Below are 24,341 nucleotides of genomic sequence, written 5' to 3'. Positions count from 1 at the left end.
ACATCCAGAACTAGGAAAATACACATGGAATGCTGTTCTAAACATAGTCGTCATCATAAGTGCACATTTATTTTAATTTTTTTGGGGGGGTTAGACAAGGATAGGGATATCAGAAAGGAGGGGCGGGGGAAATCAGGAGGGAGGACTAAGGTAGAGTTTGAAAAGGTGGGTTTTGAGTCCGCGTCGAAATAGGGGGAGGGATTCTGCTGTCCTGACAGTGGTAGGCAAGTCATTCCACCACTGAGGAACCAGAACGGAAAACAGGCGTGAACGTGCAGCTCGACCGCCAGGTGCACGTAGAGAGGGAACCATAAGGCGACCAGAGCTGGCAGACCGGAGTGGCTAGCTGGGGAGTAGGGAGTGGTCAAGGATTGTATGTAAGGTGGGGCAGTCCCCTTAGCAGCCTGAAATGCCAACACTAGGGCCTTGAAACCGATGCGTGCGGCAATAGGAAGCCAGTAGAGGCCAATGAGAAGCGGGTGTGTGTTTGGAACATCATTAAGAAGAAAAAGAGCACTGGTGTATGTTTGGGATCACTGCCTCGCTGTGGGATGAAGCACTGTCCAATGATTTTGGAGGCATTTGATTGAACTCGAGCACTTCTGTACACTTCAGAATCCATTCTGCTGATTGTATCAGCTGTTCCATTATAAATAAAGGCAAGTGAGCCAGCACCTGTGGCAGCTATACATGTCCAAACTATGCCATGTTTCGCAGATGAAGGAGGTGCTTTCATTCTTGGGCAGTTCCTTTTAACCGGCACACTTGGCTCTTGCCATCACTCTGACCAATTCAATCAAACGTTTTACAAAACTGTTTTAATTACTTCTTAGAAAACTGTAACCTGGCCATCCTGTTTTTGCAGTTAACTAGTGGTTTGCATATCGCAGTGTCACATACAGTGAGGTGCAAAAATTTGTGCACCCCTGGTTTAAATGTCTGTTAGAATTAATCTGTATGTGATAGAAAGCAACCCTGAACTGTAAACCTGTACAGAGTTAAACATGAGACTGAACTGCACATTTTAAAGCAAGATTGCTTTTTCTTTTTTTTCAACATTAACTTTTCAAAAAGATTACTAGATTTACTCGTTAGGGCTTCATTGAGTCAGGTGAGTATAACTCCAGGGCTTTTTATTCTGAAGTAACTCCATGCCTTCTAAAGTATCCAACTGCAGTGGCTGTTCTGTTTAGTATTAACAACCTTGGGTTTCTCTAAACAGTTGTCCAAGGATTTCTGAATGAAGATTTCCACCAATAAGGAGAAGGCTACAAAAACTCGCTCAATGTTTCAAACTACCTACAGTGGCAAGAAAAAGTATGTGAACCCTTTGGAATTACTTGGTTTTCTGCATTAATTGGTCATAAAATGTGATCTGATCTACATCTAAGTCCCAAGTATAGACAAACTCAATGTGCTTAACCTAATACCACACAAACAATTATAATATTTCATGTCTTTATTGGACACATCCATTGAACATTCACAGTGCTGGTGGAAAAAGTAATTGAACCCTTGGATTTAATAACTGCTCGAACCTCCTTTGGCAGCAATAACCTCCAACAAGTGTTTCCGGTAGCTGCTGATCAGACCTGCACAACGTTCAGGAGGAATTTTGGACCATTCTTCCTTACAGAACTGCTTCAGCTCAGCCATATTCTTAGGATGTCTGGTGTGAACAGCTCTCTTGAGGTCATTCCACAGCATCTCTATTGGATTCAGGTCTGGACTCTGACTGGGCCACTCCAAAAGGCGGATTTTCTTTTTTTGAAGCCATTCTGTAGTAGATTTACTTTGATGTTTAGGGTCATTGTCCTGCTGCATCACCCAACTTCTACTGAGCTTCAGCTGGCGGACAGCCACCCTGACATTATTCTATAGGATAACTTCATAAACTTGAGAATTCATTTTCCCCTCGATGATGGCAAGCGGTCCAGGCCCCGAAGCAGCCTCAAATCATGATCCACCGTACTTCACCGTTGGGATGATGTTTTCATGTTGGTATGCAGTGCCCTTTTTAGGCCATACATAGCGCTGCGTGTTCTTCCCAAACAATTCAACCTTGGTTTCATCAGTCCACAAAACATTTTCCCAGTAGCGTTGTGGAGTGTCAAGGTACTCTTTGGCAAACTTCAGGCGTGCAGTGATGTTTTTTTTGGAAAGGAGCGGCTTCCTCCGTGGTGTCCTGCCATGGACACCATGCCTGTTCAATGATTTGCGTATGGTAGACTCATGAACAGAGATGTTAACCAGTTCCAATGATTCCCTCAAGCCTTTAGCTGTTGCTCTAGGCTTCTTTTTTACCTCACTGAGCATTCTGCGTTGTGCCTTTGGAGTCAACTTGGCGGGGCGCCTACTTCTAAGGAGAGTAGCCACAGTACTAAATCGTCTCCATTTGTAGACAATTTGTCTAACTGTGGACTGGTGAATACCTAAAGTCTTGGAGATTACTTTGTAACCCTTTCCAGTTTTATGCAAGTCAACAATTTTTGATTGTTCGGAGATCTCTTTTTTGCAAGGCATGGTTCACATCAGCAGATGCTTCTTGTGAATAGCAAACTCAAAAAAAAAAACTCAACTCAATCTCGTTTCATTGATTGGACTCCAGGTTTGCTAACTCCTGACTCTAATTAGCTTTTGTTGAAGTCATTAGCATAAGGGTTCACTTACTTTTTCCACCAGCACTGTGAATGTTTAATGGAGGTGTCCAATAAAGACACAAAATGTTATAATTGTTTGTGTGGTATTAGGTTAAGCACATTGAGTTAGTCTATACTTGGGATCAGCTCACATTTTATGACCAATTAATGCAGAAAACCAAGTAATTCCAAAGGGTTCACATACTTTTTCTTTCTTGCCACTGTACTTCCACTTTCAGAATCATTATTAGAAAATGGAAGATAAATGGAACAGCTGAAGTCAAAGTCAAGTCTGGAAGACCAAGAACGATTTCAGACAGAATGGCCTGAGACCTGGTGAGAAATGCTCTGCAAAAGAGTTGCAAAAAATAGTAGCAAACACAGGTTTTAAGCTGAAGAGAGGTTAGGAATGGCCACCACAGTCCCCAGACTTGATTATTATTGAAAATCTGTGGAGAGATCTCAACCATGCTGTACATATAGAAAGGCCAAAAAAAATTGTTTTTCCAGGAAGAATGAGGAAAAATTCCGTAAGTGAAAATTGAAAGACTCTTAGCAGGCTATAGGAAGCATTTGCAAGCTGTTATAGGTGCCCGAGGAGTTACAAAGTTAATGGTAAATGGTTGGCATTTATATTGCGCCTTTATCCAAAGCGCTGTACAATTGATGCTTCTCATTCACCCATTCATACACACACTCACACACAGACGGCGATTGGCTGCCCTGCAAGGCACCAACCAGCTCGTCAGGAGCATTTGGAGGTTAGGTGTCTTGCTCAGGGACACTTCGACACAGCCCGGGTGGGGGATCGAACCGGCAACCCTCCGACTGTCAGACAACTGCTCTTATTGCCTGAGCCATGCCGCCCCCAAAGTACTAACTTACAGGGTTTTCCCAAACCTTTGCACAGGGCCTTTTTCCTTTTTATTATTTTGAAACTGTCAAAAATTTAAATGAAAAGTAATCTTGCTTTAAAATGTGAAGAAATATATCATGTTTAACCATTTAGAGGTCAGGTTCGCTTCACTTAGATATGAATTGTGAAAGGCTTTTTGCACACGACTGTAGTTGTATTTGTGAAGTCTTCTGTGGACAGGAGTCACTGATATATCCACGCCTGCCTCCTGAGGCAGTAAATACCTTGAAATGAATGGTGACAGTTTTCATTGTTTCATTTCAAATCCAATGTGCTGGAGTTCACTGCAAAATGAACAAATATTGTACCACTGTCCAAATACTTACGGACTGCATGTATGTGCATTCTTTGCCGCAACGAATGCAAGTCGTAATTTATATAGTTAGTTCCAGAATTATTGGCACCCTCTACTGACAATGCAGAAAAATGCTTTTAAAAATAAATAAATCAATACATTTTTATTTGTATAGTGCTTTTAAAAAAGGGCCTTTGTCACAAAGCAGCTTTACAGAGAAATCAGTCCCCAAAAGTACACGTAGGGCAACAGTGGCAAGGAAAAACTCCCTGGCTAACAGGAAGAAACCTTGCGGAACCTGACTCAATAGAGGAAGCCATCTGTGGTTGACACTGGTTTGTTGAAAGAATACAAACAGATTAATAAATGTATATAAATATCCAATTAAAAAGTTGAAGCAGAGATGACGTAGAGGGATGGCAGGAACACCAATGGGTGGCACTATCAGGCAAGGGGACAAGCTTGGTGCTCCAGCTGAATCAGCAGTGGGTGGCACTATCAGGCAAGGGGACAGGCTTGGTGCTACAGCTGAATCAGCAGTGGGTGGCGCTGTCAGGCAAGGGGACAGGCTTGGTGCTACAGCTGAATCAGCAGTGGGTGGCACTATCAGGCAAGGGGACAGGCTTGGTGCTACAGCTGAATCAGCAGTGGGTGGCACTATCAGGCAAGGGGACAGGCTTGGTGCTACAGCTGAATCAGCAGTGGGTGGCACTATCAGGCAAGGGGACAGGCTTGGTGCTACAGCTGAATCAGCAGTGGCAGGAGGGACGTGCACAGCTGGTCTTGGGCTGGAGCTCCGGGCCAGGAGGAGGTGTTCAGGAAAAGTTGGGGAGAAGAGGAAAGTAACATTGTTAGGATTCAGATGGTTATTGGTCAATCACAGGAGGGAGAGGTGCCTGCATGTGATAAGGAGAACCCTGGCAGAATAAGGCTATGGCAGCGTAGCTAAGCGAAACAGAGGCTGTGGCCAACACAGCCATGATGGCAGGCTTGAGACAGTCACCACCAGACCATGACTGGTTATGCTTAACACAGCACTACCAACAATGATCCACTGACAGCACGAGGAGGCCTGCACCCTGCGAACAGAGTATTCGGGAGGGAGTATAAGGATGAAGTAAATCGTTTAAGTACAGAGGGGCAAGCCCATGTAAGGCTTTACAAGTCAGAAGTAGTATCTTGTAATCTATTCTGAATTTAACAGGCAACCAGTGAAGTGAAGCTAACACTGGGCTGATGTGCTCAAATCTCCTTGTTCTAGTAAGAATATGAGCATTTTGAATTAGCTGGAGCCCTTTCAAAGAGGAATTTGCACATGCAGACAAAAGAGCATTGCAGTAATCTAATCTTGAGGTAACCAAAGCATGGAATAGCTTTTCTGCATCATTTAGGGACAGTATCTTCAGAATTTTGGAGATATTCCTCAAGTGATAAAAAGCAACCCGAGAGATGTTGTTAATATGTGTATCAAATGCAAGATCTGGATCAAAAGTAACACCAAGGTCTTTGATAACAGCACTTGAGGTGATGGAAATTCCATCAATATTTGGCATATCATCAGATAATTTACATCTCAGGGACTTGGGCCCCACTACCATTATCTCTTTTTTATCTGAGTTTAGCAAAATAAATGTGTGATTCATCCATTTCTTTATGTCTTTAAGACAAGCTTCCATTTTTTATCTTCCATATGTATCAGTCAAACCTCCTCAGGTTAGATGCAACTGTGTGTTGTCAGCATAGCAGTGGACGTTAATGCCATGTTTGCAAATAACTTGTTTCAGGGAAAGCATATATAGAGAGAACAGCAAGGGCCCAAGCACAGATCCTTGTGGTACTCCATATCTAACCCTGGATTGATAGGAGTCATTGTTAAAATGCACAAATTGAAAATGGTCTGATAGGTATGCTCTAAACCAAGAGAGTCTGTCCACGGAGGCCTACAAGATTTTCAAGTCCATCCAACAGGATGAGGTGATCAACTGTCTCGAATGCTGCACTTAAATCTTGAAGCACAAGTACAGAGATGTAGCCACTGTCAGAAGCGAGAAATAGGTAATTGAGTACTTTGGGCTGTGGGGCTGTTTCAGTGCTGTGGAAGGGTCTAAAACCAGATTGAAAAACTTCCAATATATGATTGGGGTGCAGATATGAACAAGTTTGAATGAAGTTGTTTTGAAATGACCTTTTCTAGTATTTTAGACAGGAACGGGAGGTTCGAAATGGGCCTGTAGTTTGACAAGTCATTCACATCTAAGGTTTGCTTCTTAAGAAGTGGTTTGATGACTCCAAGTTCAAGAGTCTGTGGTATGTGTCCAGATGCTAAAGAAGCATTGACAATATGTAGGAGTGGGACTCCAATCACTGGCACTAGCTCCTTCAAACGCTTTGTTGGGATAGGAGAAGATTTTGAAGAATTAACTATGGTATTAAACTCAATGAGCTATATTGGAGTAAAATAGATTCAATAAATCAGATAGGCCACCTGAAGAAACGTGTCTGGCAACCGTGTTAAACAGGTCCCCAGGATTGTTTCTATTTTAATCAATTAAGGAAGAGAAATATGATGAACGAGCTGTGGTGAGAGTATGTTTATAGGTTATTAGGCTGTCTTTCCAGGCATAGAGGAATACCTGCAATTTGCGCTCAAGTTGGCATGAAGCTTGCTTGAGAGCACGAGTATAGTCGTTGTACCAAGGTGCTAATTTCTCATGGCAGACTTTTCTCTTCTTAAGAGGTGCGATAGTATCCAGGGTTTTGCAAAGTATGTTATTTTATGTTGTCGGTGTGTATGCATTTTGGCTGGAGCCAAGAAAATCCCCACAGTACACAAATGAGCCTGAGAGCTCATTAATAAAAGCATTTGCAGTCCTGGAGGAAAGCTTATGGCTAAAATAGAAAGCAGGATCTGGTGACACATGACAGACTTGGAAAGTAATTAAATAATGGTCTGATGACACAGGATTTTTAGGCATGACTGCTATATTTGCTATTTCTGCATCATAAGTTAAGACCAGATCGAGGGTATGTCTATGGGAACATGTGGACTGATGTATACGTTGATCAAAGCCAATAGATTCAATGACAGACAGGAATGCTGATCTGAGATGATGACCTTCACTATTCATGTGAATATTAAAATCCCCTGCAATTACTACTTTATCTGAATTAACAACGAAGCTGGAAAGGAAATCGGCAAACTCAAGTAAGAAACCACTGTATGGCCCTGGTGGCCTGTATACAGTTGCAAGGACAAAACTGACAGGTGGATGTGCTTTTGTCTGGATGTGCAAAACTGAGAACAAGCACTTCAAAGTTTTCAAATTAGCATAGAGATTGGAATTATATACAGCAGCAACACCTCAGACATGGAACATGAGTGTAACTGTAACCGGGAGGGGTGATTCATATTGGGCAATATATTCATCAGTTTTAAGCCAAGTTTCAGTTAAGCATAGGATTTCAATTTGATGATCTGTAATGAATTAATTTACAAGACTTGCTTTAGGAGCTAGTGATCTGATATTAATCAATCCAAATTTTAGCTCAGTTTGGTTAGCCACATTCTGAGTAGACTGACAGGGTTTGATTTATTTTAGATTAGCCATACAAACACCCTTGATTGGCTTTTTAGCAAAGGCTTAATTTAGGTCAGGGCACAGACACTATCTCAATAGTATGAAACCTGGGCAGCAGTTCTTGGGAACAAGCAGAAATCTGTGTAAGACAGAAGGTCTGCGGCCGGGCCTTGGCTCTGGTGTGTCAAGAAATTGAATTTCTGAGACTATAAGACTAGAGAGAAGAGCAGCACTCTCCCACAAGGGGTGAATACCATCTCTTTTCAAAAGACCAGGCCTCTACCAAAAGGTACTCAAATTGTCTATGAAGCCAACACTGTTTGCAGGGCACAAAACAGACAACCAGTGATTTAGTGATGTTAATCTGCTGTAGATTTCATCACCACGCCGAGAGGGGATGGGATCAGAGGAATGGTCTAACCAGGGGTGCCAATAATTGTGAAACATGTTTTTGGGGAAATAAATGTCTTATTTGAAAAATGTAAGACTTGGTTGATTCCATTGAATCATTAATAAAGCACACTACTTGTAACACATTATCACAAGCTGAGAGGATAGACAAGTTGGACACAGGGAGATATCGAAAGTCCGGATTGCATTGGCGTTTTATTATATCATCACAGGACCGGGAAGAAGAGAGAGAGCAAGAGAGATCACAGCCTGTAAACAAACAATCTCCTGTGAGGGTAAAACAACAAACTAAACTAAAGAAGGCAAATAAAACCAAAACAGCAGTTTTTCAGCATCGCTAGCTACTCACACACACACACAACTCACACAAACACAGCTCACACAAACACAGCTCACACAAACACAACTCACACAAACACAACTCACATAAACACAGCTCACACAAACACAACTCACACAAACACAGCTCACACAAACACAACTCACACAAACACAACTCACACAAACACAGCTCACACAAACACAACTCACACAAACACAGCTCACACAAACACAGCTCACACAAACACAGCTCACACAAACACAACTCACACAAACACAGCTCACACAAACACAGCTCACACAAACACAACTCACACAAACACAGCTCACACAACTCATACAAACACAACTCACACAAACACAGCTCACACAGCTCACACAAACACAACTCACACAAACACGTGTATGGCTCTCTCTGGTACTTCCCCGGTCTCTACTGTGTAAAGGAGTGCACATTTAACAGCCTGGACTAATGCAAAACACAGGCCAGGCATGTGCCTGCTTCACCAGGAGGCGTGGTCCTCGGGGACTGAACAGGATGGACATGTTTGTATGTTAGCCCTCTGTAGGACTGTGAATGAATAAGGTTTCGCTAACATGAACTGTATCACATGAACAGGTTTTAAACTTTAACATTTTTAAAAAGTTTTCTCTATTGAGTTCCCTCCAATGAAAATTATGAAAGTGATGTCAATGCAAATGTTGGTTATTTTTTTAAAGGAGAAAAACTACAAACTCAAGTTTGAAATTGATTTAAGGGACACAAAGAAAATTTTTTTTTTAAATAACTACAGCATACAGTTTCCATTAAATAAATATTTATTATTTGAGAGATCTGAATTGGTCTATAAAATAATGAGGAAACATTTAGAATATTTTATTATTTTATGCCTTATATGATCATTTGATCAATTGCTCTTGTGGAAACCTGTACCAAAAGCAAAGTGGTTAAAAACAAATGTATGATGAATAATGTATACACATGTGTCAGCTGTAGTATGAAATGAAGGGACAGTGGATGTTTTGGTGTGTGCATTAGTTGTATGAAAACAGCTGGATGGTCTCTTTTTATCATGGGCTCTCTTTAATGTGTGTCCACTGCAGGCAGCTCCTTCTCACTGCGCTTGGTGAACGGCCCCCATCGCTGCTCTGGAAGGGTGGAGGTGTACTACGCAGGACAGTGGGGGACAGTGTGCGATGACCTGTGGGATCTGAACAATGCCCATGTGGTCTGCAGACAGCTAGACTGTGGGGAGGCCGTGCATGCTCCTCGATTTGCCCATTTTGGGGAAGGTCGCGGCCTGATTGCACTGGATGACCTGAGGTGTTCTGGTTCTGAAGAGTCTCTGGAGCATTGTAGCCACCGTGGATGGGGAAACCACAACTGTGAACACTATGAAGATGCCGGGGTCACCTGCTCTGGTAGGAATATCTGCATGCTTACATTATAAGCCGGGCTGTCATTTTAATGTGTGTCGATTTCCATGAATGTATTTGCATTCAGCTGAATCCACCTACATTTACCATTCAATGCATTATTAGTTCAATTATTTTTTTCCTGCGATATTACATTACATTATTGGCATTTGGCAGACACTCTTATACAGAGCGAAGTACAGTTGATTAGACTGTTCATTAGATTAGACTTAATTAGGAAGGACTGATCTCCTAAGAGAGGTGGGGGTGTGGCTGTTTTTGTGAGAGAAATTCGTAGTGTGCAAGAGATTCCAGAAAGTAACCAACACTAGTGAGAATATTTAGATTAAGCTTATTGTGGATGAAGATGAGGGTTTTAAAATTGTGTTTACCGACCGCCAGCTTAAGGTGTGAATACAATGATCTTTAAAAATATAAAAAGTAGTAGCTGCCAGAACAGTCCACGTACTAAACTACAAGGGCCACTTGCTCAATGTTACTAATATCAGCCATCTCATCAGCCACTGATGACACTTGGCATCCCTGCATTTGCAGAGAATTTTGTCTTGAATCTGTCTTCCACATATCTCAATCAGCTCGTTCTGAATTTGATGACTACAGCATTTGGCGTTAGCTGGTGCATTTTCAACATACTGTTTCAGCAACTCATCAGCCTCAGCACGATATTTCAGAAGCACCTGAAAATTACTACACTCATCTGTGTGGCCCCGGATGGGTATATTTTGCTGTTCGCAAACGGCAATTAGATCTATAACTGCTTTGACTCCATATTTATTGTGCTCTATTGCTTGTTGATGTGAGCGATCTGACTTGGAATAGATAGACTGGCTCTTTCCCAAGGCAACATTAAGAAATTGAGCTGCGTGCAGTTGTGCACTCGTGTGAGCTGGTCATTGTAGTTCGGTATGTGGGCTACTCACTGCGAGAGGATTTTTTTCTACAGGCAAGACCTTAACCCAACGTTTCATTTGCTCATTTCTAGGCTACTTATTTACTTGTTAACACACAAGATACTGGTAAGCTAAATCCAACTTTGCCAACGTCACAATTAAGCGCCAGAAATGTTGATCCTGCAATAACCTACGACGTTAAGATTCAAGATTCAAGAGTTTTATCGTCATATGCACAGTAAAATACAACGGTTACACCATACAATGAAATTCTTACTTTGCTTATCCTCCTTCCACGAGCAAGAATTAAACATTAAAAAGTATTCAAAAAATATATATACAGTGGTGTGAAAAAGTGTTTGCCCCCTTCCTGATTTCTTATTTTTTTGCATGTTTGTCACACTTAAATGTTTCAGATCATCAAACAAATTTAAATATTAGTCAAAGACAACACAAGTAAACACAAAATGCAGTTTTTAAATGAAGGTTTTTATTATTAAGGGAGAAAAAAAATCCAAACCTACATGGCCCTGTGTGAAAAAGTGATTTATCAGTCTGGAAAAGGTTATAAAGCCATTTCTAAAGCTTTGGGACTCCAGCGAACCACAGTAAGAGCCATTATCCACAAATGGCGAAAACATGGAACAGTGGTGAACCTTCCCAGGAGTGGCCGGCCAACCAAAATTACCCCAAGAGCGCAGCGACGACTCATCCAAGAGGTCACAAAAGACCCCACAACCATATCCAAAGAACTGCAGGCCTCACTTGCCTCAGTTAAGGTCAGTGTTCATGACTCCACCATAAGAAAGAGACTGGGCAAAAATGGCCTGCATGGCAGAGTTCCAAGACGAAAACCACTGCTGAACAAAAAGAACATTAAGGCTCGTCTCAATTTTGCCAGAAAACATCTTGATGATCCCCAAGACTTTTGGGAAAATACTCTGTGGTCTGACGAGACAAAAGTTGAACTTTTTGGAAGGTGTGTGTCCCATTACACCTGGCGTAAAAGTAACACCGCATTTCAGAAAAAGAACATCATACCAACAGTAAAGTGTGATGGTCTGGGGCTGTTTTGCTGCTTCAGGACCTGGAAGACTTGATGTGATAAATGGAACCATGAATTCTGCTGTCTACCAAAAAATCCTGAGGTCATCTGTTCGTGACCTCAAGCTGAAGAGACTCATTGGAAGTTATCGCAAACGCTTGATTGCAGTTGTTGCTGCTAAGGGTGGCCCAACCAGTTATTAGGTTTAGGGGGCAATCTTTTTTTCACACAGGGCCATGTAGGTTTGGATTTTTTTTCTCCCTTAATAATAAAAACCTTCATTTAAAAACTGCTTTTTGTGTTTACTTGTGTTGTCTTTGAATAATATTTAAATTTGTTTGATGATCTGAAACATTTAAGTGTGGCAAACATGCAAAAAAAAAAAAAGAAATCAGGAAGGGGGCAAACACTTTTTCACACCACTGTATCTATAGGCCTATATAGGTTTGAGTGGGTAACGTTACAGTGGACGCAGCCAAAAATACATCTCAAGCACATTATTCAATAAAAAAGAATCCAAGGACAGGACCTGCTTATTTTTGAGATGGAATGTAAAAAACCCAATAAAACACGAACAGAATCATAAAAAAAGGACGCACAGTGCGTACAGGATTACGGCTGCCGGAGCCGCAGTTTAACCTCATCTAAATGAGTACCACCAGGCTCATCTCAGTCACGTTCAATTGAATGGCCAGGGAAAACCAACTGAATATTTCAGGCTCAGTTCAAAATAAATCTGACCAGTTATAACCTTTGATAGTGATGTGATCACAAACAAATGGGTAAAGAATGTAGCCTAATTGTATCACTTTCCATATTGTTCTACAATGAAGAGCGCTTTGCAAATAGGCTACAATGTTTATTATTATTATTATTATTATTATTATTGTTATTATTGTTGTCTAATAAACGGACGCTGCTTTTAATCGCGTGTTGCCACAGGAGGCTTTTGTCATTGCCTCACGCTCATTTTCAGAACTTTAGCGTTGTTTGAATCTGAACAGCTGTGCAATTGTGCTGTATTCCAAAGATGTGAGGTCTTCAAAAACAACTCGTGAATAGTAATATCGTAAAGATAAAATAACGTTATAATTATAACGTCCCAACTCGGCCCTTCTTGTTGATCCAGTCAGCAAGATTGGACACACCCACAAAAACATCATGATCTCTTCAGGCTAACGCCACGAGGGGGAAAGTCGATATTTCTACAGGAAATAAACCAAGCGGTCAGTTACAAGTCTTCAAATGAGCAGAAAATTTTGTCTTATGTATATTAAAATCATAAAGATTTTCAAAACACTAGAAAGCCGCAGTGTGGCTTACAGTTTCCAGTTGCTGGCAAACAGGGATGTAGAAGGTAACACTGTTAATAATCAATAGTCCAGGCAGGGGTTCGTAAACGAGGCAAACAGACACAGCAAAGGAAACCAAAAACATGGTCGCGGGCACAGGCAAAAGTTTGTTCACGAGAAGGCAGTCCAAACTGGCAGATAAAAAATTAAAAACCAAAATCCAAATAAAGTCCAAGCACAGTGGGTCAAACACGAACAGAAGGATAATCCAAAAGTATCGTGGTAAAGGTTAACGAAACGGGTTGAAACACAGGCAGATCAGACTGTGAAACTGCTGGATAGAATTGCAGGAGCACATTACAATCTGGCACTGAACATATGAAACATCCATCCATCCATCCATTATCTGAACCCGCTTATCCTGAACAGGGTCGCAGGGGGGCTGGAGCCTATCCCAGCATACATTGGGCGAAAGGCAGGAATACACCCTGGACAGTTCGCCAGTCCATCGCAGAGCACACACACCATTCACTCACACACTCATACCTATGGGCAATTTAGACTCTCCAATCAGCCTAACCTGCATGTCTTTGGACTGTGGGAGGAAACCGGAGTACCCGAAGGAAACCCATGCAAACACGGGGAGAACATGCAAACTCCACACAGAGAGCCCCGGCCGACCAGGATTCGAACCCAGGACCTCCTTGCTGTGAGGCAGCAGTGCTACCCACTGCACCATCTGTGCCACCCTACATATGAAACAGACATGTTTAAATAAACAGATAACTAATAATTATTTTCCAGAGGGGAAATTATAATCACGTGTGCACGATAATCATGAAATGAGAAACAGGAGAAACAAATGAATGAAATAAATGAACAGAAAACAGAACTATAGAAAGCAAAGTGGGAAATAATAAGCAAAACGCGGAGACAGAAAACACAGATCATGACAGAACGCATCTTTTAGCCTACTTTAAAATGATGGGATGATTACATATTTTACAGGACTGCTGGCAACGCTAAATCAAACTATGATTAGCTGTTGTACAGTCATTCATAGACAACAAGCTGACTGCAATATTGCTAAAATGCCTATGCTTATACAAATAACCCACAGCAGCCCTGCAAATTCTGCTTCTGTCCCTTCATTTTTTTCCTCTACACTACATGACAGACAAAAAGTTAATTCTTGAATATAGATTTGCACGTCAATCCATTTATGAGATCACAAATAACCTGGAAGGCGAAATTGATGCAATGGAACCATGCCTTAGCATGTATATTACAACTTTCAATTGCACTGTGGTTTTTCTGCTTCAATGTTTCAAAGCAGTGCAGAATTTGTTTTTTTGCTCTGGCTTACTTTGCTTTGAAACATTGCTGAAACAGAATGTTGATTTCATTGGGAGGTCAAACATAATGTAACCTGGCTGAAGCGGTGGGTTCAAACACATAGGAACATCGTCCTCCCGTGTGCTGCTGAGGAGTGATTATATTAGGCATACTCATTTATTTCATATTTCATAGTTACTTCTTAAATGACTCTCACTCTGCTACACTCCATCGGCTCAGGTGGTCCACTACTAAGTCCACTCCCTAAACCGCCTGGGAAACCAGCCAGTCCTTCCCAAGAATGTGACCATTTTCGTGGACTCACGATAAATCGGCTGGGGGCGGTCCACTTCCTATCAAACTATTGCATTAGTTTGGCTTCAATAGTGTCATAGAATTGTGGCTGATCATTTGGGCTTTGAACGTTAATACAATTTTTTTTTTTAACGTTACTTTTGATATTTATATTTATTGACTTGAATATGGCTTGCTATAGTTATCGAAGGGTAGCTAACTGGCTAGCTGGTTTTGCTGAATTTCTTCCTATAATTGCTCAATTCTTCTTTTGCTGACACGGATATTCTAGTATTTTTTAACAACCTTCAGAATTGTCCTCTTCACAGCTATATTTCTAGCATTATTCTCATCTGTTATTTCCTCCCACATCTTGTTTTTTGGTCGTTGTTCACTTTTTAAAATGTTTTTTTCTTTTTCTGTATTCCTCTAACAGTATATACTTATCATCATCTGTCCAATTTGGTTTCTTTTTTTTGTTTTCCGTATTTTTCATTTTCGAGAAATACTTAAAGAACTTTACTGTTTCCCTTACCTAAGAAAAACGTTTAAAGGGTTTATTTGCAACACCCTCAGGTAATAGTTAAGGAAGTTAAGGGAAACACTTAAGGTGTTTTATGCAACTGGGCACTGACCCGTACTGCCATAATTTTATGCATTGCCACACGATCGGTTGACCAGATAATCACATGAATAAGTAGGTGTACAGGTGTTCCTAATAAAGATAACTAATTTACTTGCACATTTTTTTCATATGGATTGTGTGGATTTATTTGGGGACTGTGCGTTTTGATACTCTCACCTTGTTTTGATAGAAACTTCAACTCCTTAATCCACATAGCAAGGAAAATATAAATTTCTGCGATATGGGATATTTAATATTCTTCATTGTCCCTACATTGTCTATAATTGATCCTATAAATAAAGTGGGAAGAGTTTTTTGTCCAAATCTTCTTTGTCTGAATTGTTGAAAATATTTAATGGTGTTCGTAATGGATGATGAAACTCACATTCCTGGGCTGTGGTATGAAATAAAGGTACAGTGTTTGGTCTGTGCGTTGTATGAAAACTGCTATATGGTCTCTTTTTATCATGGGCTCTCTTTAATGTGTGTCCACTGCAGGCAGCTCCTTCTCACTGCGCTTGGTCAACGGCACTGACCGCTGCTCTGGAAGGGTGGAGGTGTACTACGCAGGACAGTGGGGGACAGTGTGTGATGACAGGTGGGATCTAAATGATGCCCAAGTGGTCTGCAGACAGCTAGATTGTGGGGAGGCTGTAGAGGCCCCTGGAAAAGCTTACTTTGGGCAAGGTAGTGGCCCAATCACGCTGGATGACCTGGGATGTTCTGGTTCTGAAGTGGCTCTGCACCAGTGTAGCCACCGTGGGTGGGGAAACCACAACTGCAGACACCATGAAGACGCCGGGGTCACCTGCTCTGGTAGGAATCTGCACACTTGCAGTCCAAAATAATCTCCAATTTTAATGTTTGTTGATATCCATGAATGTATTTGCATTCAACCGAAAACTTCATGTCATTTGCCATTCTCTGCATTATGAGTTCATTTATTTGAACGGAAGATCCCTCTAATTGTCAGGTTCTGTGTTTTCTGTTATCTGTTTGTGTCTAAGTTCTTAGCATTTTCGTTTCTTCTTACCCTCTGTGCTCACCGTAGTCTGCCTGTCAGTTCATTAAGTGTCTCACTTCCTGATTGTTTCGCACACTTGGTTGTATTTCCCCCTTGTTATCTGTGTATTGAAACCCCTCTGTTTCTGTTACTCGTTGCCAAAATTGTTGTGTGTTAGCCATACCCTTCAGTGGTTTTCTCTGTCTGATTTCCCGTGTTTTGACTGGTTTCATTTTCGACTTCTATCTCTTGGATTATCCTTCTGTTCTGCTACGACAATCAAAAACATCAACAAAAAATGAAATATTTTAGAAAATTCCAGAAAATTAGGCACTCCTTGAAAGTGCCCACTGATCTCCACCAGGAAAATAATCTCTGTCTCTTTCCTTCACAGGCAGCTCCGCCACATCCAACAGTGAGTAAATGTAGTCTGTGTAGAGAGGGCTTTTTTTGCTGGAACCTGGGGGCCAGTCTAGAATTGAGTTTGGCTCTTACTGACGGACTAACCTTGCTGAAACTTGCATGCATGAGAAGGCTGATGCAGTACCTAAGACATAGTTTCTGGCTGACTGTATACAGACTGTAACAAGATGGCAGTGAAAACTCTCACTTTTGGGATTTTGGTGATTGTTAGCGGAATAATTCAGCATAAAATGTACAGGTATGCCTCGATTTACAAACGTTCTATTTAGGGCCATTTTTTTCATTTAATGAATGGAATGTTGACTTTGACAAAATTTTACATAGAGAAAAACTTTTTGGTAGGAAAAGTCAACAGACATTGCAACAGACCCAACTCAATGCTGCCCTCTAGTTCTTGAAACATTTTTACTGGAATTAAACATTTTCACTTTACCATCTACAGTAGCCTAATTTGCATTAGCACATTTACCAGTTGAAACTCAATTTAACAGTTACTCCAGCCAAAAAGCGAAAGTCACCTCGATATGAAAATGGAAATTACATTTAAAGGTACAATTGGTAAGATTTTTGTGTTAAAACATTGTTACAAGACCATTGTAAATCCCTTCCTATCATTAAAAAAGGCTCGCTGACATGTTTACTCACCCTCTGCCTGTGTTTATAGCCCTTAAATGCACACTTTGAAACCCAAATTTGTCAGGCCGTCAAATGTATCAAAACATTATACAGCTGTACAGCAATTAAAGCTCATTGGTTGAAAAATGGTTCTAACTGCCACAGCCAATGGCATTCTGGGGGCTTATTCTGATTGTTTGTGTCGCTGCTCAGATTGCACTCCAGATAAGCAATCATTGAAACTCTGTGTACTATTGCTTAGTTTCCAAGCAAAGACTACATATCTAGTTATAACACAATGCCAGTTTATTATCGGTAGTAGCAAGCAAATTTGCGATAGTTAGCTTGAAGAATTTACAAATATGTACTTAAGATAAAATGTAGGCAATATGAACATAGTAGCGATTGCACAAGCTTTGCACTTCAGGTGGATATTTGTACATTCGGGAACTAACTAATAATTGCGATTTTGCTTCTTATAGCGAACTAGTATTGTTTTCTAACTAGATAAGCAATAGTATACAGGGTTTCAGTGATCGCTTGTCTGGAGTGCAATTTGGGCAACTACACGTTCCTTTTGTCTCTTTACGTGTTCAATCATCCGTAAACCTTTATTTCTCTCAAACTGTAAGTTGCAGTTGCATTGTTTGTGGTAAACTACCATATCTCAGTTATATAGCCAGCTAGTTACACAGCCAAATAACTTGCTTGCTCACAATATAGTTGGTTAGCTAAAGTGAAAACACACCAAAGTCAAGATCTCATAGTCACCTGTTCGGCAAACATTTTCTTATTAGAACACTACGAAACAGCGACAGGCTCTGTCAGAAAACAGTGCACGAGAACACTGAACTGTATAATAACTATTTATATTACACGCTATATTCAAAGACTGTTCAGTTCAGTTTATTCTTTGTCCGGCAATTTGTTTGCAGCAGGACCACACACATACCACACAACAATAGGCATAACACAATACAGACAGACAGACAGATTCTGCACAAGAAGCATAATAAATAGTTCAGTTGTGATAAATATTGGCAGTGCATTAAAAACGGAGTCATTTAAAATCAAGATGCAGTTTCAATAAATATAAGGTGGATATAAAAAGAGGTAGTGGATGGGGGTAGGGGGTCACAAGGCTATCTTCCTCTGTTGTGTGCATTCAGTGCTTGGATAGAAAGAGGGATAAAGGAATTTTTGTACGTCTGTTTTAAAGCAATGGGAGTGTTAAATCGTAAGCCAGATGGCAACAACATGTATCTTGATAGATATTCATGGCTTTGTTAAACACCTGCTTGTTGAAATACTCAGTAAGACTATTGAACTTCATTCCCACTATCTTATTGGCCACATTCACAATTTTGGAAAGTGCATTCTTGTCTTTGATAGTGACGTTTCCATACCAGCAGATAATGGAGAACGTCAGGACAGACTCAATAAAAGCTCTATAGAACAGTGTCATTATCCACCTGAAACTTAGCAAGTTTCCTGAGAGCAGAGAGTCTTTGTTGTCCTCTCTTGCACACAGAAGTGGTGTTCAAGTCTTAAGCCGGTCATCAATCAAGGTGCCTAGATACTTATAACATGATACCATATCAACATCCTGCCCCTTGATTACACTATGCACTGGAGCAGGGGGGAGGCGTCTGAAGTCTATAGACATGTCCTTAGTTTTACTGATGTTAAGATGCAAAAAGGCATCTTCACCCCAGGACACAAAGTCATCAATGACAGGGCCATGCTCATTCTCATGAGTATTCAAGAGACTGACAATTACAGAGTCATCTGCAAACTGCATGCGGCCACTAATGTTATCTGGGCCAGGGCCTTTTATCGGTCTGCAGTGTTTAAAGCACCTAACAACACTATGCTCATTGAAACTAGGGATAAACGGGGGGGATACCAGGAGACTCCTCTTGAGTTCAGAATGTCTGTTGCTGAAGTCATGTGTGTCAAATCCGAAATAGAACCTGTTGAGATCCTCTGCCAGTACTGAGTCAGATTTGTTGTTAAATTCTAACTTTCTCCTTCCCCTTTCCTTAAGCCCTACAATAGTCTTCATACTATCCCAGGCTGAACCCAGGTTGTTCATTTTGAGCTATGTTTGTAATTTATCTTTATACTTAAGTTTGCCTGCCCTGATTTCCCATTTTATATCTTTTTGAAGTTTGTGCAATACCTGGAAGTTACCCTCCTTAAAGGCTCTTTTCACGCAAAAGACCGATGAGAGACTTAGAAACCCACGGTTTACTGTTGGGGTATACTTTCAAGCCCTTAGTTGGAATAACAACATCCTCACAGTAAGACACCCAACTACTGGTAACATCAGTCAATTCATCAATATCAGAGCATGAGTCATTAAACATCCCAATCTGTGCAGTCCAGACACCCCTGAAGAGACAGGCAAGCATCCTCTGACCAGTCCTTAATATATACAGTCTGTACCTTGCCCCTCTTTAGAGCAGTTTGATATGAGGGATGAGGTGTACACAATTGTGGTCAGATGAGCCTAAAGGTGGGAGGGGAATGGACTTGAATGCATTTTTTACTGAACAATAACACAACTCCAGTGTTTTATTGTGTCTAGTGGGGCATGTAACGTACTGGTGGAAGTCTCTGAGTGTTTTAGACAAAGAGCAATTGTTCATATCCCCAAGAATAATGATCGGGGCATCAGGGGATCGCATTTGGAGTGAGTGGGTTACTTGAGAGATAATTTCACAGGCATTGTTACTGTTACTGACGAACAGCTGGGGAAACTCAAGTGGGAGGTAGTGAGGACGTAATGCCACCGTGAGTAATTCAACATCGGCCGTGCAGATTTTCTCTCGAGCATTGACCGATTCGCACCAGCGCTCGTTCACGTAGAGACCCACCCCCCCGCCAGTGGACTTGCCGGTGGTTGTTGCGTCCCTGTCCAGTCGGACAGGCGATCAGAAGCCGCATAGTCCCAAGTCACTGTCCGTGTCCCTGTCGGACAGCCACGTCTCCGTAAGCACCAAGATGCAGGAGTCTCTGCATAAACAGTGTTGTGGTTTGAGGTTGTCTGTTGTTGAAATTCCAGGTTTCCCTTTGGACACATTTTTACATTGAAAAGGTTCCCAAAAGGACAAAAGGCGGCTGAAATGATCCTGGGCCGTGTTTTCGTCCTTTTGGGAACCCTTGTGTACCCGATCGCAGTAGGTGGTGACTGCTTCCTTGATGTCAGTTTGGGAAACAAACGTCCGTTTGGGATACTTTGAGTCCAAATGTTCTATTGGGTCTACTGGGTCGGTACCGACATCCGTTTGGGATACTTTGAATAGGAAAATGTCCGTTTGGGATACATTGGGTCCAAATGTGTCCGTTTGGGATACTTTGTATTCAGATGGGTATAATATGCTCATGGGTCGGTACCGACGTCTGTTTGGGAAGCTTTTTGTCTTTTTTGGGACTTTGTGGTCCATTTGGGAACCTTTTGTCTTTTTGGAGAGTATGGTTTAATTCAGTGCCTGACAAGGCCATGAAAATGGAGTCCAAAGTGGAAAATGTCCATTTGGGAAGCTTTTGTCTTTTTGGGGAATTTGTCGTCCATTTGGGAACCTTTTGTCAGTTTAGGAGACCGCATGATTCAAAACAGTGAGCAATCTTTACAAAACATGGGGTCACGACCCTATAGAAACAGCAACAGAGCTTCAACCCAAATGGATGACAAATTCCCCAAAAAGACAAAAGGTTCCCAAATGGACCACAAAGTCCCAAAAAAGACAAAAAGCTTCCCAAACAGACGTCGGTACCGACCCATGAGCATATTATACCCATCTGAATACAAAGTTTCCCGAAAGGACATGTTTGGACCTCCAGACCCAGCGGGCGCTCGGTTGATGAAAACGGCACCTGGTGTGCGTTTGGGGGAGCGGGGTCCCCAAATGGACGAAGGTTCCCAAACGGACAAAAATCCCTAAGTACCGTTAGGAGTCCTGTAGGGAAAAATTCTCAGAACAAAAGATCTCCCTCCTAAAAGCATGATAAACAATCACAAGTCAAAATCAGACTCAACCTTGATGAGCAGGCTGGTTCCTCCAAAACTCTCGACGATGTATGCTAAAAGTGTATCAATATATCCATATTAAAGTGTAGGGGTCCTCGCACGGGACTCCAAATTATGTAGGGTCCTCGCACGGGCCGCCAAATAACGCAGGGATTTTACTCTCTACGAAACCGGGGCGCCAGTTAAACGTTGTGTAGCAGTATAACTGCAAAAAGTAATCAGTCTCATAAAATTACTATTATCAGGAATATCTAACCACAAATTTAGTATTTTAATTAATAATTAAAATAACCAATACTAATGATTAAACATACCGATAACCTGAAGGTTGGAAGTTCTTCGAAAGACTGCTTTAACTCGGCTCTCATGTCTATGCGATTCCAAAACGGACACCGGGGTTTAATAAAATATATTTATTAAACAAACATACAAACACATAACAGATAAACTAACGGGAAGTTAGTAAGGAAATTTAGTTTGGTATGTGTGTGTGCGTGTGTGTGCGTGTGTGTGGCGCGCGCAAGCGCGCGTGTCGCTAGAGTTCTGGGTGTGGTAATGAGTTAGAGTTAGCTGTGAGAAGGGACTACTTGCGTAGTTTTACTCTATATATGCGCAAAAGACGGCGAATCAATTCACGTACATATATATGTAGCTAACCAAACACATTACAATGGTTGGATGGTAAATATTGAAACACAGATTCACAAAAACAGTTAAGACTAAACTAAACACTGGCTATGCCTGAATGTTTGTTTTCTTACTGAGTCCATACGCATTGCTGGATCCAAAAGACATGCTGTCCTTGTAGAAGCGGCGATGGTGCTGTGAATGGTGTCCGGGAGAGTGGCGCAGGCTGGGGTGTTCCCGTCTTAGCAGCGCGTTGTCGTCTGATCCGCTGGTCCTTTTCCAGGTGTAAAAGTTCGTTGCTGTTTCGTTGTTGAGCTTTATTGGGGTAAACTGATGTAGCGTTCCGCGTACAACAATTTCCACTCACTATAGGCCACGTAGTTACCGCGAGGTAACTGGGTGTGTCCGTAGGCCTGGTAGTGCGCTGTGCAGCATTCAGCCTCTGTCCGAGTCTCGGAGCAGATGAGCTGAAGCGACTGGCCAAAAGGGGTGCGTCGAAGAGAAGAAGCAGAAGAAGAAGCAGAAGAGCCAGAAGAAGCAGAAGAGCCAGAAGAGAGATCCCAAGAACGTGTCTTGCTCTTATACGGGACCGTTTATTGCTCCCGCCATTACGGGATTGGCTGAACCAAGTTAGACGTCATTCGTGGTGGACGTCGCAGAATTTTCCTGTGGGAATGTGGAAGTTGTAGTCCCTACATCCCCCCTGTGGTCTCAGGATGCGGCTGAAGCCAGTGTTCCTCGAGAGCACAAAAGTCAGTTCACAGTCCACAGGTCAAGTACATTGGGTCGGTAACACAGTTCACAATTGACTGACAAACATCCAGGCATTTATCAACAATTAACTAAACTGGTCTAAAACACATGATACAAACAATGTGAAACACTAAGGTCGAACAGTGAATACATTGTCACAAAACATGAGAAACCTTGGTGAAAGGGTTAGTCGTTTTGTTAGTTCAGGTGTTTTGTTAGTTATTGGATGGTGTCCAGAAGGTGGAGCACCAACAGGAATGACCCAGCCATGAAAATGTTCAGATGATGTAGGAGTCTAGGATGGAGAGGCTGTAGCCTTTTTGGAAGTCTTGTTCAGACTGACCAATTGTTCTAGTCCCTACAGTCAGGTTGCTGATGAGGGTTGTCATCTGAAATATGTGGGGGCATTTTCAAATTAGGGCAGCTTTCTGTATCCAAGCTTAACCTTATGGCTGTGTCATCAGGAAGGAAATGGAGAGGTGGTCTCATTTCTAAATGATGTGGTAAGCTCACAAGTGGTCTTGTCTTGCTTGGGGAAGAGGTGGAGTAAGGCACACTGGGGTGTGGCAATATACTTGTAAAGATTACACTGTAGTTTCTACATGCAATACTTTACGATGGTTCAGTAGGTGTAGAAAGAAGCAATGAACGTTTACGAGTTATAACAGGTGTCGGATTTAACTCTACAGTACCTACTTACGATCTGCGTTTGCTGCTGCTACATGCAAATCTAAGTGGCTGCTATAAACTACCAGTTTATTTTGCCACCCCCCTTTGGTAGGAAAGGTGTGCAAAAGAAAGTGGTCAAAGCTTCAGCTGGGAGTCTGCCTGTGAAGAGACCACGGCTATAGATCAGTCTTATTCAACGTCTTTTGATGGAGGTTGAACAAGACCAGATAGCTCTTTGGAGTGGTTACTCAAGGCATACACACTACTGAACAAAGGTTAGAGGCTTTAGTTGTCCTCAGAGGAACTGAAGAAGCTCTCTTCAGACAAGGTATCTTCCCTATCAGAGTCATGCTGGTGACTCTGAGGCTTGGGCCTACCGGGTCGGTCTTCTCTCCAATTCCGGCTGGAATCAGAGTGGGAGAAGCGACCACGGTGGCTCTTAACCGGGAACTTACTCGCATGCCGTTGTTTTGAGCCATTAGATTTTAATGGGGCAACTTGGGAAGTGCCGGCGGGCTTGGTTGGAACAACGTGCTTAGCTGTTTCCAATACCTCGTTCCTGGGCACAATCCTTAAAGTGTCCCAGACCATTTGGGCTTCATTTCTTAATTCAAGGGCTGAGTGTTGGCCCCTTGAAAACAGTGAAACATGAGTTCGGACACAGGGGTGCAGGTTGTGCACAAAAAGGGATTTGAAGGCTTGATCTTCATCTAAGCCTGGTCCGTTTCTGCCCTGGAAAAAAGCATGTTTAAGACGTTGGTAAAAGTCTTTTGGTCGTTCTGTACGGCTATGTTTAACCTCCACAGATTTGATCATGGCTGTGGCCTGATCAAACCGTGGCAGGTACTCAGCTACCAATGCTTCACAAACCTTGGGATAGCTGGAACGAACCTGTGGTGGAAGTTGTTCCATAAATGTATGGATCTCTCTGGTTGAGGTTTTCCATACAAGTTGTACCTTTTCTCGATCGGTTGCCCTGGGCAGATCCGAGAGACAGTAGTCAACTTCCCTCAAGTAACTCTGAATGTTAAATTCGGAGTCCTTCGGGTCAAATGTGTGGACATACTTCGCCATGGCCTCTAGCTCCTCAAAGCGAAGACCATGTGAAGTTGCACTAGTCTGCCTGTTTGGAGAAGGAGA

The 24,341-nt window shown here is 41.9% G+C and overlaps 1 protein-coding gene across 1 annotated transcript in view; it reads left to right on the top strand.

Annotated features, from left to right (window-relative positions):
• Nucleotides 1-24,341, top strand: part of LOC133138578 (deleted in malignant brain tumors 1 protein-like) — a gene marked incomplete at its 5' end in the record, with an annotated part of 212,986 nt that overhangs the window by 3,750 nt on the left and 184,895 nt on the right. Inside the window, 2 exons of the mRNA XM_061257458.1 lie at nt 9,265-9,582; nt 15,577-15,894. Coding sequence (XP_061113442.1) covers nt 9,265-9,582; nt 15,577-15,894 — 636 coding nt within the window. The remainder of the gene's footprint in view (nt 1-9,264; nt 9,583-15,576; nt 15,895-24,341) is intronic.

Source organism: Conger conger, chromosome 10 (assembly GCF_963514075.1).
Source record: "Conger conger chromosome 10, fConCon1.1, whole genome shotgun sequence".
Lineage (NCBI taxonomy): Eukaryota > Metazoa > Chordata > Actinopteri > Anguilliformes > Congridae > Conger > Conger conger.
This window is presented reverse-complemented; position numbering and strand designations above follow the sequence as displayed.